Below are 20,012 nucleotides of genomic sequence, written 5' to 3'. Positions count from 1 at the left end.
TATATTACCAATAGCTATTATAATGATGATCAGTGATTTTAATGCATAACTGATTTTCTTGAACAGCAATGACTTTGGTTAATATTCATCAGAACATTTAAATTAAATTTCATTCTTTTGATAGCAGTATAGGGAAGTATGAGGCTCATTGGTAGATCACTCATGTAAGGTGCGATGAGTCATAGGATTTATCATCCCTAGCGGATATGTTGGAATTTGTTTTCTGTGCCGACTAGTTCTCTGTGACTGGTATGTCAAAGGTGATGACTTGTGCTGTCCTGTCAGTGGGAAAATGCATGTAAAAGATCCTTACTGCTATTTATGCAGTAGGAGTAGCATGGGGTTTCATCTATCACTGTCTAGAGCAAGGTGTAGTTTGTAGATGGCTTTTCCTGGCATAGCAAGTCCTGAGTATAGTTTTTATTAGTCCCCCATCAATCCAATGGGAGGGTTAGATTCTCTCTCTCTCTCTCTCTCTCTCTCTCTCTCTCTCTCTCTCTCTCTCTCTCTCTCTCTCTCTCTCTCTCTCTCTCTCTCTCTCTCTCTCTCTCGTGTGGCGGGACGTAGCCCAGTGGTAAAGCGCTTGCTTGATGCGTGGTCAGTTTGGGATCGATCCCTGTTAGTGAGCCCATTGGGCTGTTTCTCGTTCCAGCCAGTGCATCATGACTGGTATAATCAAAGGTTGCGGTATGTGCTGTCCTGTCTGTGGGATGGTGCATATAAAAGATCCCTTGCTACTAATGGAAAAAATGTAGTGGGTTTCCTCTCTGACTGTGTCAAATATGACCATTGTTTGACATCCAATAGCCGATGATTAATAAATCAATGTGCTCTAGTGGTGTCATTAAACAAAAGAAACTTCATCTTATGTCTCTCTCTACAGAAAAATGTTGGGCCCAGTAGGGAACACATATTGCTTTAGCTGTACTCTCAGAATTTGGTTTGTTTTTATTTTCCCAGATATGCCTCGAGCATTCACATTCAAAATGATGTCGATGACCTTCTCGGAGGATGGTCCGGAAGAACCTCTACCTTACAACGATGACTTGTTACAAAGAATGGACAAGGCAGACGTGAAGAGGTTAAAGAACTCGCGTGCATCTTTGAAGTAAGTGTTAATTTCATGTCAGTTTATTTTACAAGCAATTTCTCCAATTAAGCTAGACACATTCTGCATGGGACACATGCCAGGATCCATGCTTTATAAAACATTTAAAATCCAATCTAGATTTCAGTAAAGTCTGAATCGTAAATACAGTTTGCAAGGCACTGCCTTGACATTAGCTATGTACAGACTTTATTATTATTATTATTATTATACAGTCTTAGTTTGGATTAAAACTTCTTTTTAGCATAAGGGAGACTTTTCAATTCAACCTGTGAATTAACTCTTTGAGTGATGGCAGTGGGGTTCCTCCCCACCCCCCTTTTTGCTCTATACTTCTCTCTATCTATATATATATATATCTAGAGAATATCTAGTATCTCTAGATATCTCGATATGATATATCTCTCTCTCTATATCTATATATATATAGAATAATACAATAATCTCTTCTTCCGATGCCATGTCTCTGCCTCCATTCCCCTCCTCTTTTTCTCTCTTTTTTTCTATCTCCTCCTCATATCTATTATTCTCTCTCTCATCTTTCTCTCTCTCTCTCTTCTCATCCTACGCTCTTTCTCTCTCTCTCTTCCCTCCCTCCCTCCCTCCCTTCCCTCCATCTCTGCCAACCGGCCGTTGCCTCTGTCTCTGCATCTCTCTCTATCTCTCTCTCTCTCTCTCCTCTCTAGCTCTCTCTCTCTCTCTCTCTATCTCTCTCTCTCTCTCTTCTCTCTCTATCTCTCTCTCCTCCCCCTCCCTCCCTTCCCTCCCCTCCCTCTGCACAGCCTCTGCCTCTGCCTCTGACCTCTTCTATCTCCTCTCTCTCTCTCTCTCTGATCGCTCTCTCTCTCTCTCTCTCTCTCCTTCTCTCTCTCATATTATCTGTGTGGTCCTTAAACCCATGTATGCCAAGGTAATATAACCATTATGAAATTATGTTGAGTGAATGTATTCATAATAAAAGGTTTTTTTTTTTTTTTTTTTTTTCCTGGTTTTTTGCAATGTAAGATGGTAATTTTTGAATGATCGTCAGTATTAAAAATAATTTTCTTGGTGGTCTTTTAATAAACTGACTATTTTATGCTTAAACTTCCCCAGCTTATAGAAAATTGCCACTAAACTTAGCCTCCTATTAATGAATGCAAATTTTACTTCAATGTGATTTTCAAAAACTTCTTATGATGTTTCATTAAGAATTAACTTAAAGGCAGAAATAACTTGGGAAGAAACTGCCAGTATGTTAAAAAGTTTGTTTTGTTTAACAACACCACTAGAGCACATTGATTTATTAATCATCAGCTATTGAATATCACACATTTGCTTATTCTGACATATAGTCTTAGAGAGGAAACCCACTAATTTTTCCATTAGTAGCAAAGGGATCTTTATATAGCACCAGCCCACCGGAAGGAAAGCACATACCATGGCCTTCGATATACCAGTCGTGTGGTGCAATGAGGAACGAGAAAGAAATAGCCAATGGGCCACCAACAGAGCATCGACCCAAAAAACCGACTGTGCGTCAAGCACACACGTGCTTTACCAATGGGCAACATCCCGCCCCGCCCGTAGGTTACGCCGTGCAGAAAATATTGGATCAAGTTTAAATAAGACAATACATGAGTTTTTCACATCTTTGTTGTCAGGTTTGACAGTTACGAGGATATTTTGACAAAAGAAGAGGCGATGGAAGTCAAGAAAGAGAAAATGATGAGAGAAGAGGTATTTTACAATTCCATATTTGATTTATGAACATTGTCGTAATTATGTCTGTTCTAATAAATTAATTTTTACAATGGAAGTTACAGCCACTTGACCAGGACACGAAGGGATGTACAGTAGAAGAATCTTAGGCCATCCCATTGGCTGTTGAGATGTTCGAACCAGAGTACTATCCTTAGGGGAATATGCACTAGTTTGAGGATAGGTGATGTATCTATAAAAGAGAAAACACTCCAAGTTTTTTCCAGTTTTTACAATGGTGCACTAGCTCCATCATTCAGTGGCCTAAACGACATCCCAGTTATGATTAAATCATGCTAATTTTCCCAGGCGCATTAGCCATGGAACCAATCCCGGATAGAAACCTGCAGTGTATGGACTTGATGCTCAAAATGACGAGAGAAGAGGTATTTAAATTTGTTTACAACTTCATTGTGGATGTCCCGTCAGTGGGCCAATTAGGCTATTTCTCGTCACAGCCAGTGCACCACGACAGGTATATTAAAGGCTGTGGTATGTGCTATCCTGTCTGTGGGATAGTGCATATAAAAGATCCCTTGCTTCTAATGGAAAAATGTAGCCGGTTTCCTCTCTATGACTGTGTCAAAATGACCAAATGTTTGACATCCAATAGCCGATCAGGGGTGGGGAAAAGCCCTTTTTTTCCGGTCTGGGACCGATTCTCGATCTCTGAGACCGAAATTATTTGTTAAAAACACGCGTTTGCCGGTCCCACTTTTGTCATTTTTGTCGGTCCGAAGCACCTGTCCATTTCTATTATTGGAACAAATTCCTATCGGTCAAGTGGACCAGCCAGCCCAGACATCGGTATCTCGTACATGATTTAAAATAATAAATAAATAGTGGTCAATATGACTGGTGTTTCAGACGTTTGTGATTTTAAAGTCTGCCTAAGTATATCGCCAGTCACTGAAGTCAGACCTACTAGCCACTAGGCTAGCCATTTGTCAAAGTCACTGAGCCGGTCAACGATAGCACCATTCTTGGTTTAGAGAGCCATCAAGGTATTACACTCGAATTAAAACAAAGGACCCAGAATTTGCAACTGGTTACGATCCACACCTGTCAACACCTATGTACGGAGCTCTGTCGGGTCGAGTGTCCTAGTTCGAAGCAAGAGGCTTTTGTGCAATACAAAACTGCTTGAAATAGCATAAAATATATGAAAATTAATCTATAAAAGTATTTATTGTTGACTGTTCAATGTAGTGTATCCAATAATTATAAAGGAATTTTAAAATTAACAAAAGGTTTCCACCTTTTTTTTTAACAAGTGGGAGTAAGCAGAACAGCTACATGTACTGTTATCTCAAGAGCCAGTAGAGGTCAAATTTCATCCAATCAGTGATGACGTTATTACTCTCTTTGTCTAAACATGTGCTAGCTCAGGCTGTCAAACGCTTCAACGGTGCCATCTTTTATTAATTTTCAGGACACAGTACTGAATACTCGTACTTTTTATACATATATGGGAATTAAAATTCATAACTTTTATTCCTTTTTTATATTATTTATTCTATTATGTAAAATATATACAAAATGTGGGGGTTTTCACTGATTATCGTTTCGCGTTCATGATTCAAGATAAAACTACAAATATCACTATGATTTTTTTAAAAACTATTTGGCAAATATAGTTTTTTAAATGTTTTTTTTTTTTTTATTCCTTTCTTCTCTCCCTCCCCCTCCCCTCTCCCCTCCCCCGGTAGTGACGACATCAAGTGGGTCCGATTGACAATTTTATTTTTCCCCACCCCTGTAGCCGATGATTAATAAATCAATGTGCTATAGTGGGTGTTGAAACAAAACATGTTTTTTTTAATTGTGGATCCTGCATTTTGTATATACTGTAACAGGGTGGAGGTGGTGTGTGTGTGTGTCTATATGTGAGAGTGTGTCGTGTCTATATGTAGAGTGGTGTGTGTCTATATGGAGAGTGTGGACGTCTATATGTGAGAGTGTGTTGGTCTATAGTGAGAGTGTGTGTGTTGTGCGTGTGTTTGTGTGGGTGTGCATGCCTTGTGTGTGTGTGTGTATGTGTTTGTGTGTGTGTATGTTTGTATGTGTGTCTGTGTGTGTGTGTGTTTGTGTATGTGTATGTGTGTTTGTGTTTGTGTGTGTGTGTATGTGTGTGTTTGTGTGTGTGTATGTGTTTGTGTGTGTGTATGTGTTTGTGTGTTTGTGTGTGTGTATGTTTGTGTGTGTGTGTCTGTGTGACGTAAAAGGTCCGGTTTTTAGGCATATTTGTTTAGAGAGGTTCTCTTCTGTAGCGATATTTAAAAAGGGACCATGAAAAATGTCCTGTTTTGAGGGCCTGATTTTATATATATGAATAAGGTCTGCCTGTGGTATATTGTGTGTTTATATTTTCAGGCTTTTGGCATTCTTGGCACCAGAGAAACGGACATCAGATTGATCCGAAATGGAGACATACAAGCCAGGCACAAACCAAAGAGTACTAAAGAAACCAAGGCCGAGGCTTTCCTCAACTACATGAAACTGTTCTACGACATGCCAAAGATTCAGGTATTCATAATTTCTAGTTATTTGTTCCATTCATCCATCCTTCCAAAACCCAACCACCCAATCCTCTATCCCTCTTTCTATCCATCCTTCCACCCAGTCGTCCACAACCCATCCAGCAATCTGTCCATCCAACCATCCATCCATCCATCACGTCCATCCATCCATCCATCCATCCATCCATCCATCCAACCATCCATTCAATCATCCATCCATCCATCCATCCATCCATCTATCCCATCCACACATCCATCACATCCATCCATCCATCCATCCATCACATCCATCAATCCAAAAAAATCCATCCATTCATCCATCCATCCATCCATCCATCCATCCATCCATCCATCCATCCATCACATCCATCCATCCATCAATCCAAAAAATCCATTCATCCATCACATCCATTCATCACATCTGTCACATCCATCCATCCATCACATCCATCCATCCATCCATCCATCCATCCATCATGTCCATCACATCCATCCATAAAACACCCACCCATTCCTCCATCCATCTTTCAAACCATCTGTCCATCCAACTGACCATGACCTGTACCCATCCCTCTATCTATCCTTCCAACAATCCATCCACAACCCACCCATCAATCCCTCCTTCCCATCCAACCACTCCACCATGTATTCCTCCATCTATCCATCCACCCATCCAGGCAGCATCTATCCATCCATCCATCCATCCAACCATCCAACCTTCCAACCTTCCATCCATCCATCCATCCATCCATCCATCCAACCATCCAACCTTCCACCTGTCCATCCATCTGTCTGTCCGTCAATCCATCCAACCTTCCATCTATACATCTATTCGTCAATCCATCCATCCATCCATCCAACCACTCAGTTGTCCACAACCCATCCAGCAATCTGTCCATCACATCCATCCAACCATCCATCACATCCATCCATCCATCCATCCATTCATCACATCCATCACATCCATCCATCCATCCATCCATCACATCCATCCATCCATCCATCATGTCCATCACATCCATCCAACCTTCCAACCTTCCATCCATCCATCCATCCATCCATCCATCCATCCATCCATCCAACCTTCCAACCTTCCAACCTTCCAACCTTCCATCTATACATCCATCCATCCATCCATCCATCCATCCAACCACTCAGTTGTCCACAACCCATCCAGCAATCTGTCCATCCATCCATCCATCCATCCATCCATCATGTCCATCACATCCATCCATAAAACACCCACCCATTCCTCCATCCATCCTCCAAACCATCTGTCCATCCAACTGACCATGACCTGTACCCATCCCTCCATCTATCACATCCATCCATCCATCCATCCATCCATCCATCCATCCATCAATCCCTCCTTCCCATCCAACCACTCCACCGTGTATTCCTCCATCTATCCATCCACCCATCCAGGCAGCATCTATCCATCCATCAATCCATCCATCCATCCATCCATCCAACCTTCCAACCTTCCATCCTTCCATCCATCCATCCATCCATCCATCCAACCTTCCAACCTTCCATCTATACATCCATCCATCCATCCAGCCACTCAGTTGTCCACAACCCATCCAGCAATCTGTCCATCCATCCATCCATCCATCATGTCCATCACATCCATCCATAAAACACCCACCCATTCCTCCATCCATCTTTCAAACCATCTGTCCATCCAACTGACCATGACCTGTACCCATCCCTCCATCTATCCTTCCAACAATCCATCCACAACCCACCCATCAATCCCTCCTTCCCATCCTACCACTCCACCATGTATTCCTCCATCTATCCATCCACCCATCCAGGCAGCATCTATCTATCCATCCATCCATCCATCCATCCATCCATCCATCCATCCATCCATCCATCCATCCATCCATCCATCCATCCATCCAACCATCCATCCATCCAACCTTCCAACCTTCCAACCTTCCCATCTATACATCCATCGATCCATCCATCCATCCATCCTTCCAACTATACATCCATCCATCCATTCATCCATCCATCCACCCATCCAACCTTCCAACCTTCCAACCTTCCATCCATCCATCCATCCATCCTTCCAACCTTCCATCCATCCATCCATCCATCCATCCAACCACTCAGTTGTCCACAACCCATCCAGCAATCTGTCCATCCATCCATCTATCCATCAATCCACACATCCATGCAGCATCTATCCATCCATCCATCCATCCACCCATCCAGGTAGCATCTATCCATCCATCCATCCTTCCAACCTTCCAACCTTCCATCCATCCATCCATCCATCCATCCATCCAACCACTCAGTTGTCCACAACCCATCCAGCAATCTGTCCATCCATCCATCCATCCATCATGTCCATCACATCCATCCATAAAACACCCACCCATTCCTCCATCCATCTTTCAAACCATCTGTCCATCCAACTGACCATGACCTGTACCCATCCCTCCATATATCCTTCCAACAATCCATCCACAACCCACCCATCAATCCCTCCTTCCCATCCTACCACTCCACCATGTATTCCTCCATCTATCCATCCACCCATCCAGGCAGCATCTATCTATCCATCCATCCATCCATCCATCCATCCATCCATCCATCCATCCATCCATCCATCCAACCATCCATCCATCCAACCTTCCAACCTTCCAACCTTCCCATCTATACATCCATCGATCCATCCATCCATCCATCCATCCAACCACTCAGTTGTCCACAACCCATCCAGCAATCTGTCCATCCATCCATCCATCACATCCATCCATCTATCACATCCATCCATCCATCCATCCATCCATCCATCCATCTATCACATCCATCCATCCATCCATCTATCACATCCATCCATCTATCACATCCATCCATCCATCTATCACATCCATCCATCACATCCATCCATCCATCCATCCATCCATCCATCCATCATGTCTATCACATCCATCCATCTATCACATCCATCCATCTATCACATCCATCCATCCATCCATCCATCCATCCATCCATCTATATATCACATTCATCCATCTATCACATCCATCCATCCATCCATCCATCTATCACATTCATCCATCTATCACATCCATCCATCCATCACATCCATCCATCCATCCATCCATCCATCCATCTATCCACAACCCACCCATCAATCCCTCCTTCCCATCCAACCACTCCACCATGTATTCCTCCATCTATCCATCCACCCATCCAGGCAGCATCTATCCATCCATCCATCCATCCATCCATCCATCCATCCTTCCATCCAACCTTCCAACCTTCCATCCATCCATCCATCCATCCAACCTTCCATCTGTCCATCCATCTGTCTGTCCGTCAATCCATCCGACCTTCCATCTATACATCCATTCGTCAATCCATCCATCTATCCATCCATCCCTTCTATACATTTACCCATATGCACATCCTCGTCCATTGTTTACCCAGTGAATTCGGCTACAAATCTGTTCATCGTGTGTGTTTCAAGTGGTTCTTGTTTGATGTTATTCAGTTACCCAGGGAAGATGAGTTTCCCGAGGACAGTCTGAAAGAACTGCTGTCGCCTAAAGAAATAGAACACAAAGGTGAGGTGTTTACTCGTTGGATGTACCTGTCCTGTTGTTTGAGCTGTACTGTACTGTAGCTTAAAGGGTGTATACTACCAAATCAAATCCCATAGATGACAATAGTAACATATGTGGCTAAACTCCTACCTGCAACGTATCAATCAACATAAACACCATAGATATAAATACTACCACCCCTCAACTTTAAAAAAAATCAGAAAAAATTGGGGGTCAAGCTGCTCATTTCAGAGATAACGGGTAGCACCTATGACTAACCTAGTTCTGCACGAAATTTGAGTACTTTTTTGACACAGTGGTACTAGATGAAATAAAATTGCATAAATTTTTTGCCCAGATGAAACTAATTTTTTGTACAACCAACACACTCACATTTATAATCAATCACATGACTTGTGGGTGTTAACTTCTCTATCAAAAGTTCGGTGCACTTTGAACTTTGACCCAGCCGGATGTTATTTGGTTTAGTACTACCTTAAGTGCTCATAGTTTAAAGTATTTCTCACCAGATTTTCAACTGAAGTTGAATCAGGTGAACATATTTCATATTATTACCGCAGCAGGCACTCATAACGGGGAAAATAAAAATCATAATTTCTCACTGTGAAATTATCATGCATTGGTTTAACGTACACTACTATTGGACGATTTGACGCCAACAAACCAATCACCTTGTCGGTACTAAATATGATGTCATCACGATTTGGCAAAGCACACACAATGACATCACGTAATTTAAAACGTTTGCATTTACGTCTTTCTGGTTTCAGTGTTAAACTTGTAATAAAATGGTAGTTTAATGCAATTCATTATACATGTAGATGTTTTTTTTTTACTTAATATATAGAACTTTGGGTTTTGAAAATTATCTGTGAACCGTGAATAAAATACAAAGTGAAAGCAATACCCAGAACAGTAAAGTAGTTTACGTCATTTCTATATACATGGACGTGTAGCCGATGTAGGCTATATTGAAAATAAAAGCTTTAAAAAAACCCATATAGCTGGGGAAATAAATAGAAAAACAAACTCGGAACCAGTTAATATCAAATTTATGTTCCTCGTGATATAATTTTTACTTGTATACATGGACGTGTAGCCGATGTAGACTATATCGAAAATAAAAGCTTTAAAAAAACCCCATATAGCTGGGGAAATAAATAGAAAAACAAACTCGGAACCAGTTATTATCAAATTTATGTTCCTCGTGATATAATTTTTACTTGTATACATGGACGTGTAGCCGATGTAGGCTATATCGAAAATAAAAGCTTTAAAAAAACCCATATAGCTGGGGAAATAAATAGAAAAACAAACTCGGTACCAGTTATTATCAAATTTATGTTCCACGTGAAATAATTTTTACTTGTCACTTGCTAAAGCTCGTGACAACTGAAAATTATTTCACATGGGACATAAATTTTATCCTCTATAATACGTTCAGGGGAAGATCCAGGAGTTTGTAAAGAGGAGGTTGCAAAATTGTAAAAATGGCAATTTCAGTATGTCGGAGGCAATGGAGCTGAGCTTCAAAATGGAGTAAGATCTGTAGAGGGTTTTCGGGGGCATGCTCCTGGAAAATTTTAAATAAAGTTGTCCAGAAATGTGTTTTCAGGGCAGTTTAGTGTGGCATTGTTAATGATGAATTACAAACCCCCCCCAAAAACAATAGTAATTATAAAGGGCACGTCAGATGGGTGGGGTGTGTGACACAGTACTCCTGTGACCCAACCCACTCTGAATCCACCAGTGACGTTTTCCTAGATAAGGAAACCGTAGGATGTTACCCAGTGATAATATATGATTATTCTTTGGTGAACCCAGAGAGTTGTGTCCTGAATCAACGATCACTTCACAATGTTTTTTTTTTTTAAAGCCATGTTATGTGCTGTGTTGGAAGGTAGTTAATTATAAAAAATCCATTACTGCAGTTCAGATTGTGTAATCTGACTGTAGGTGTCTTTTTTTCTCTTAACATTATAGTCCATCCCATCATTCTATAAAAATGTTTTTTAAAAATAATTTCTGTTTTGTTTGACTTAAGAAGAAAAGTAAAAGTGTTTTGGAAATAGAGTAGCCTATGTCGCGACAGCAGGTTTCCTCTAAAAAACAGTGTCAGAATGACCATATGTTTGACGTCCAGTAGCCGATGATAAGATAAAAAATCAGTGTGCTCTAGTGGCATCGTTAAATAAAACAAACTTTACTTTTTTTTGTTTTGGAAATAACAAGAAAATACTATTTTTGTGTCCAATTTAGAAAACAACCGGCTCAAAAATAAATAACTTGTATCAAATTCCACAGCATGAAAAAAGGCATTCCCCGTGGGACGGACCATAGATGCCACCGTTATTTTAAATTTGAATCCCAAATAATGCACTGAGGTGCCAATTTAAAAAACATTTTTTCCCAACTACCTACCAGTTAAACAATGTTCTGGAGTGACATTAAAAAATAAAAATCCTTTCCATATAGCTGCCAGTTAAAGGCGCACACCCTTGTTTCAGCCAGTAAAAATGAACACTAAGTTTAGTTAACCTACAAACCTGCAACACACATTTTGATAAAGTTATAACAGAGAAGCTAAAATCTGTGGTGTTTAAATAGGGAAATACCGTTTAAAAATAACTAGAGCTTGTCTCGATAACCATTACTTCTCAGACGAACATGCATTTCTAGAATTATGAAAACTGCATTTGGGGGGGTGGGGGGTGGGGGTGGTATTGTCAAAACCTGGATGACCAGAACCACTTCAAGTGTATAAAAGTGAATATTCTAAATAACAAAAGGTAAGTATACTTCTAATTTAAATGATTAAAAACGGCTTTAAAAGTAAAAAATATGTCATAGTGTTTAAAAACTAGGTTCTGTCACTTTAAACAGTATGCTGGGATATCAGTTAAGAATCAATCCTTTGAAAATACATGTACGTGCTGATTAAAAAAATTGCTGGGATCGAATCGGTCATTTTACTTTTCTTTCTTTTAAATTTTTTGCCCACAGAGGAATCTTATAAGCCAAACCAAGTAGAAAAAGGATTCTTTGAGCCTATTACTTCCCGTGCCAAAGCGACAGCATCGGCCTTGGAGCCACTCCAACCGGGCTACCCGGTGAGCTACAGCGGCTTTATTCCTAACTCCATCCTCGTGAAGTTGCTATGGCCACCGGAGGTGGAAGACAGCAGTTTAGAAGAGAAGCCGTACGTCCCACCAACGTTAACGGCCTCGCAGCTCGAAGAGATTCATGGGGTAAAATCTTGATGATTATTTTTTTTTTATAATTTGTTAATTAATTAGGCTTTCATAATTTAAAAGGTGTTTTTTTTTTTTTTTTTGTTGCTTTATTGTTTATATGTTCTATCAGCCCTCGAAATAAGTTGTATAGTCAGGGTAACCGATTAGTGGGTCGTGTTAGTTCTCAGTTGTAACGGGTTCTGTTACTACTCCAGGGCTTGAATTTAACAGCATCCATACGCAAAAAGGGGCGGGACGTAGCACAGTGGTAAAACGCTCGCTTTACCTCGAGACCTGCAACTCTAGTTTTGAAATTCAACTAGAAGGCAAAATAGGTTGTCAGTCAGAAGGGATCATATCCTATCAGACACCACATGAATGGATCGAACTTTAAATAAAATTTCGGTGTTTTTTATGTTTATTGGGACTCATTTAATTACCACGAGAAGAAATTCCCCGAGATGTTAATGCAATCAAAATGGTGTCAGCGAGAATTTTTAGCACCATAAGAAATATGATAAATGTAAATTAGAAATATATTATATTTGTTTGGGTATTATTTGTTACAGTAAGCTCCATCGCCTGTGAAAATGTCGCAGTGTGAACTAAATTTTTAAAGTATTGGTCACTGGAAAACTCCAAGATAAAACTAATAAAAACTATTATTAAATTGACCTAATATTGGCGACTTATTTCGAGGGTTGTTCTCTATTTATTGTTACTTAGTTTTTTTTGTTTTTTTTTCTATTGTTAATTGTTAATTGTTATTGGTTATTTTCATTCTTTATAGTTGTTATTTAGTCAGTGAATGTAATTTATCAACCATTTAGTGTTAATGCGTTCTCAAGCTTCAGTCAGTTAGTAGTAATGGGTTGAACATTTCTATTTATTTGCTAAGGGGTCTCATGAGTTTTCAGATTAGTATGAATTTTATTTTTTGGAGTGATGTATTCATGATGAAATTTGAAAGCGAAACTGTTTAATTATACCATATTTTATGTTTTAGTAAATCAAAGTAACTGGTTGTGTAATGTGTTATTTTGTTATATTTTTATTGCCATCATGATGAATATAATTACCACCTGATGCCGCTTTTTATCATCATCATCATCATCATCATCGCCACATTATCATCATCACCACAATATTATCATCATCACCACATTATCATAATCATTATCATCACCACATTATCATAATCATTATCATCACCACCACCTCATTATCCTCATCATCATCACCACCACATTATCATCATCATCACCACATTATCATCATCATCATCACCATATTATCATCACCACCCACCACCACATTATCATCATCATCATCTCCACAATGATTTATCCTGGCATTCTATGGCACCAAGCATGGTCCCTATCCCAAAAAGCATACGGCTCTGAAAATTCCCAATATTTTTTGTATTAACTTAAAGTCAGTTCCTGTAATTAGTTGAATAATGGTGCATTGCATCATTCAATGACCTGGAAAAAACATCCTAGTTATGATGAAATGTTTCTAATGTTCCCAGTCCCACCATACATGTACACAGGGGACAGTATTTCAAAATCTTAGGTAACCGGAAGTCAGTTCACGTGAGTTTTACTTAGGTAACCGATTGTTCGGTTACGTCAATATAGTTCTCGTAACCGATGAGTCAGACCTGCGTAATCCTAAAACACTTGAACTACGGTTCTGTGTTACATTGGTGGTTGAATGATTCAGATGTATTTAAAAACATAAACTGATTTTCACTTTCATTACTGATATATGGTACTTTTAATTTTAGAATGTAATTGTTCACCACGTAACTGATTAGCGGTTCTTATGTAACCGACACGTACGAGAACAAAACAATGGTTCTCATGAAATATTGTGCCCTGTGTACATGGGACCATATTGTGCCCTGTGTACATGGGACCATGGGACCATGGGACAAAGAAAGCCTGGGTAAATCCCTACACCATTTAAGGATTGTTTGTTATTTCGTTTACATTCATTGGGGTATGAACAACAAAAATCATCCACAAACTGTGTGAATCAGTGAAGCCGTTCTCACATATAAGTTTGCGGATGATTTCTTAGGTTCATACCCAGATGAACGTCAAAAAAATAACAGACAATACTTATAATTAAATTCGAATCAAACTTGCTAGTAATAACACTATAAGTTCATACTTTATTTTGAATTATTTTTGGTCCATAAACAATAACGCTCAATAAGACAACTTGCCCATATAGAATTACATCATCAGACATGACATTCCCTGACGACATAATTTTTACATTCATCGAGATATGAACAAACTCCTGTGGGATGATATTATATTGTATTTAATGTAACGGAAATTTATTTATATCGGCATGAACATCATGATCATCTTCAAGAGCATTTATTTTAGAACCAATACCATTTCTGTTATCACAACCACCGACCATCATCTTTACTGTTTTCTTGATCGCCAACACTGATCCATCAATGATTAAAAATTCAGTGTGACATTTGTCATTATCGTCGTCATCAGCATTATATTGTGTATTTCCATCAACTGTGAGTCATGATCAACATTATTAGCATTTATCGTAATTATCATCATCATTATCATTGTTATTTTCATCATGATTTCTGTCAGCAATGAGATTGCCAACAGCATTATTAGCTTTTGTCATCTTCATCTTTATCATCATGATCATCATTCGCATCATCTTCATCATCATCATGACCATTATCATAATTATCTGTCATAAATGTTATCATTAGAAGCAACAGCAGCAGCAGCATTATGGCAATATTATTATTATCAACAGCATTGCTAACATTTCTGTCAGCATCATGAACATAATCACCATTGCTATCAACAACATCATTGGGATCAGCATCATCAACATGGTCATTGTTATAACAACAACCATCATCATCATCATCACAGCATTATTAACATTTCTGTCAGCATCATGAACATCATTACCATTTCTATCAACAACATCATTGGAATCAGCGTCATCAACATGGTCATTGTTATAACCACAACCATCATCATCATCATCATCATCAACATCATCATCATCATCATCATCACAGCATTATTAACATTTCTGTCAGCATCATGAACATCATTATTATTTCTATCAACAACATCATTGGAATATGCGTCATCAACATGGTCATTGTTATAACCATAACCATCATCATCAGCATTATCATCACAACATCATCATTTATACTGTCATCAGCACATGTTCCTCTTTTCTTGGAGGTAAAATCTTTGTAGACATCTCAAGAAAAGTAAAAAAAAAAAAAGAAGACATTTGTATATTACAATAATTAATTTGGTGACAGATTCATGGTGACCGCATGACATCTCGGTTACACCATTCCGTCACCTTTGCAACCCGAGAGTCGACGGATATAACTCAGCGCGTGATGGCGTTCAACTGGGACGAAGAGGAAAAGGAGGACACTGAGGTGGCCGATGATGAGGAAGATGGCGACGAGGATAAAGTTGATGCTGCGACAGAAGACGAAGTGACCACGTTGCCCACACCTAAACCGGCCGCACACAAGCTGACGCCACCGCCGTTTTCACCGCTTGTCACCCCTGAAGGGTCGCGACCTAGCACCCCTGAGCGAACTCCGACACCGCCCTCGAAGAAACTGTCATCGCTGATGTCGAAGTTTGAGGAAATCATGCAGCGATCGCCGTCTCCACCCGTACGGATTTGTATACAGCACCATAGTGAATTAAAGCGGCAATCTCTAGGATAATAGAATAGATCACAAATGATGTTTGGTTTGGGGTTTTTGTAGTTTTTTTCAAATAGGCTGCATGTTTCTTTTTTTTTTACATGTACATTGTATTTGCAGTATGAGTCACATTTACACATGTTTTTTTTTGTTTTGTTTTTTTAAATAGTTTATTAACCCCAGAAATATATATGGTAGTGTCAGGGTTGGGGGCCCACACACGGTTTTATTGATATTGATTCCAGCATTACATATACAGTGCTACAATAGAAAATCACTGTGTTGAACTGCCATGTGAGTATTACAAGTAAATGTTCGGTGCTCAGTAAAACAGAAGAAAAGTAATAGGGTTCTGAAGCTGCCATCTATATACATTGATCTACATGTAACTGACAAATTAATTATGAAAACACTATTTTTCTTTAATACTTTTCTAGGCAGTGTGGGCTATCTTAAAAAGGTGTTATTCATTTCATTTTAACTTATTGTCGTGCTTATATCCAATTAAGGTTCAAACATGCTATCCTGAGCACACACCTCAGCTACCTAGGGTGTCTGTCCAGGACAGTGGGTTAGTTGTTAGTTGGTTAGTGGTTAGTGAGAGAGAAGAGGGTGTAGTGGCCTTACACCTACCCATTGAACCCTTAAGAACTCGCTCTAGGTTGGAGCCGGTACCGGGCAGTGAACCCTGTACCTACCAGCCTGTAATCCGATGGCATAACCAATGCTTCGCTGAGGCCGGTAGAGGTGTTATGTGATAGTTTGTCTCTTTATATCATTGAATTTGTTTTGTTTTTCAAACTTCTTCTGGGTTTTTTGTGTGTATTTTCTTGTTTCTTTTTTGCATAAAATAAGTCACAAAATAGACTGGATTTAATTGAAATGCTGAAATGTTAACTAGTTTATTTAAGTCAGGTATGGAGTTTTCAGCTTTAGGTTGGGGTGGAAGGGGGAGATGAGAAGGGTTTAACATTTACAGGTAAACAAATTGGGGTTGGTTTATGACTTGTATTAACTAGCAAAACATCCTGATTATTTCACAGATAGGTATGTATAAAATGTATTAAAACATTGTTTAATATAGTGTTAACTGATTTTACTAAACAGGCCAATAGGACTTTTGGTGGTGGGAGGAGGGGGACTAAATGAAACTTATATCACATCCCCAGGCTTTTATTTTTGCTTTATTGCTGCCCGAGAATTGCACATTAACAGTTAAAAATGTCTGTCATAAAACTAGAGAAAGTTATACTGACCATTATGTTATGTAAATATTTACTCTCTCTCTCTCTCTCTCTCTCTCTCTCTCTCTCTCTCTCTCTCTCTCTCTCCTCTCCCTCCCTCCCTCCCTCCCTCCCTCCCTCCCTCTCTCTCTCTCTCTCTCTCTCTCTCTCTCTCTCTCTCTCTCTCTCTCTCTCTCTCTCTCTCTCTCTCTCTCTCTCTCTCTCTCTCTCTCTCTCTCTCTCTCTCTCCACTTGTCCTACGGGCCTGTTAAGTGCTATTCAGAATTGATCAAACGTGGAAGATGAAGGGTACTATAGTTATACTGAACACGAAAACAAATGTTAAAATAATTCTGCTGTAACATTAAATTGAGTTTATCAATAAGGGATTAACACATACACATGTACGTGTATTGAGAGATTCATGAGAACTGCAGATTGATATACTATTACAGGTGTGTGTGTGTGTGGCGGGGGGGGGGGGGAGAGAGCGAGAAATATATCTTTCTCTCTCTCCCCTCTCTCTTTCTGCGTCTCTCTCTCTCTCTCTCTCTCTCTCTCTCTCTCTCTCTCTCTCTCTCTCTCTCTCTCTCTCTCTCTCTCTCTCTCTCTCTCTCTCTCTCTCTCTCTCTCTCTATTCCTCCCTCCCTTCCCCCCCACACACACATATAACTGTTACTTCTGTCGTACATACATTTTTAGAATTATGAAAAAAGCATGTCATGGCATTACCAACAGGAGGATGACTAAAAGCACTTTGGATGTTTGGAAAAGGGTAATCTAAACAACATAATGCAAGTGATGTCTGTTTACAGTTATCAAAAACCCAGCTCTAACCGTGAAAAATATGCTGTAGTGTTTAAAAATCACGATCTGTCACTTTAAATAAAAAGTAATTTCTTAGGTGGTAAATATATGCAAATAAATTGCCTCCCACTTGATCAGTTCTGACACAGCCCTGACATGTTGCATGCAAAGTGTTCGGAAACTGCTGGCCTCTTGAGAATTGAAAATTGGTGTAAACTCTTTATAGATTACACAAAAACAGATTAATGTAAACCATTCCTTTTTTTGTGTGTGTGTGTGTGTGTAACCCATCATGATACTGTAAATGATGTCTTAAAATTTAATGTAACTTGTGAAAGAATTCTAGGTTATGCAGAATGTTCAGAGGCCATCAGCTGTTATCATTGTTAAACAATAGTTGTGTTGTTATTGTTGTTTGTTTTATCTAATACCTGTATATTTAAATTACTTATGTAATGCTGAACAGACCTGTTGACACCTACATGTATACATGTATATAGTATGTTGGAACAATTTATGCATGTAAATCTTAATCAGGGCTTCTAGAATTTTTATAAAATCCACTAGCCATGGGATCAGTGATTTAAAAAATGTACTAGCCACGATTAAAAATTTACTAGCCCTTTTTTACTTTATGTTAATGCAATTTTAGTAAATAATAGTAATAAGCTGATATGTCACTTAAAAAGGGAGATAGAGCTTAAAAACACTAACATTGGGGTGTTGGGGTGGAAGCAGGGTATTAATAGTTACAAAATAGACTTACCTGCAACATTTGACTATTTTGTTTTTACTAGCCATCGGACATGGCAGTATTAGTTATTTATAGCCCAACATTGAATATCACTAGCCATTGGAGTGGGGTTACGATAATCTAGAAGCCCTGATAACTTTATCATGCAATACATGATACATTAATATAACTGTACTTAGCATTAATTGAGCATATATAGCACTGGCCACCAGAGTTAATTGTAATCATAAAAACATTGAAAAATCAACCTGAAAAATGTTTTGTTTTTTTAAACTGTTGAAACCCGTTATAATATGCCCTTCCTATCACACACACATATACTCATGCTGCACACACACACATGCACAATTAAAGCACACACACACGTGCACAAAGTACACACACATACATGTGCACAAAGCACACACACACATAAGCACACACATCTGACATCTGTGTTTCCCCCCTCCCCCACAGGTCAAGCCACGCGACGCATCACCTTTCGATGTCGATTCTTCATTCACCTCGTCGATCAAGTCTGAGTCTACGTCGTCCAGGCTTGCAAAACCCCACAAACCGGTGGAGAAGCTGATCTCCCGAGCCAGGAGCAGACCATCACTGAAAGCCATGCCGCCCATCGAGCCACCATCACCCGTCCCGTCTCCACGGCCTGCCACACCCGCGCCTCTACCGGACTATGTTCGCCAGTTCGAGCATTCCTCTTGGTTCAAGGAGCAAGTGTCCGGCATGCTACTAAGTGTAAGTATTCTTTACTGAAATAAAAAAATGTGTTATTACTGTATGAATGTTTGGAAACAGTTTGAAATGCCACCAAGATGAATTGTTTTTGCCATTCAGCAGGGCGAGCTCTGAGTGGTCAGAAAATTTCGCCAAATTATCTTAAAAAAGGCAAAACCTATAGCTATTTTCCAACAAAATAACAATTAGTAGTTGTATGTTACACAAATTATTTTTTTGAAATCAAAATTCGCCAATTGTTCCTAAAATTCGCAATTGGCAAATTTGGCGAGTGGCAGAGTTAGCCCTGATTAAGTAACTTACCCAGACTATTATGCATGCCAGTTCAATCAATGACTTTGCCTGGTTTAAGGGGTAAGGGAAGTAGCCCAGTTTTTGAGAGAAAACCTGCTACATTTTTCCATTAATAGCAAGGAATCTTTTTTTTGCACCATCCCACAGACAGGATAGCATACACCATCAGTTTTCGAAATAAGCACTTGTCGTTTGTCCTGGCAAGTGAAAATCTGCTCGGACAAGCAAAATGTTCCTCAGTGGTTGTCCAGTGGACAAGTAAAAACG

General features: G+C 39.4%; 1 protein-coding gene across 3 annotated transcripts in view; it reads left to right on the top strand.

Annotated features, from left to right (window-relative positions):
• The window catches only part of LOC121388220 (WD repeat-containing protein 97-like), a 63,976-nt gene that overhangs the window by 26,460 nt on the left and 17,504 nt on the right, over positions 1-20,012 (top strand). For 2 of the 3 annotated variants that reach the window (XM_041519487.1, XM_041519486.1), the window contains exons 16-22: positions 961-1,108; positions 2,752-2,827; positions 5,222-5,374; positions 8,879-8,951; positions 11,955-12,199; positions 15,525-15,896; positions 19,170-19,451. In XM_041519487.1, coding sequence (XP_041375421.1) covers positions 961-1,108; positions 2,752-2,827; positions 5,222-5,374; positions 8,879-8,951; positions 11,955-12,199; positions 15,525-15,896; positions 19,170-19,451 — 1,349 coding nt within the window. The remainder of the gene's footprint in view (positions 1-960; positions 1,109-2,751; positions 2,828-5,221; positions 5,375-8,878; positions 8,952-11,954; positions 12,200-15,524; positions 15,897-19,169; positions 19,452-20,012) is intronic. The other variant, XM_041519488.1, reaches the window with a different exon arrangement.

The sequence above is a fragment of the Gigantopelta aegis genome, chromosome 14, assembly GCF_016097555.1.
Source record: "Gigantopelta aegis isolate Gae_Host chromosome 14, Gae_host_genome, whole genome shotgun sequence".
Lineage (NCBI taxonomy): Eukaryota > Metazoa > Mollusca > Gastropoda > Neomphalida > Peltospiridae > Gigantopelta > Gigantopelta aegis.
This window is presented reverse-complemented; position numbering and strand designations above follow the sequence as displayed.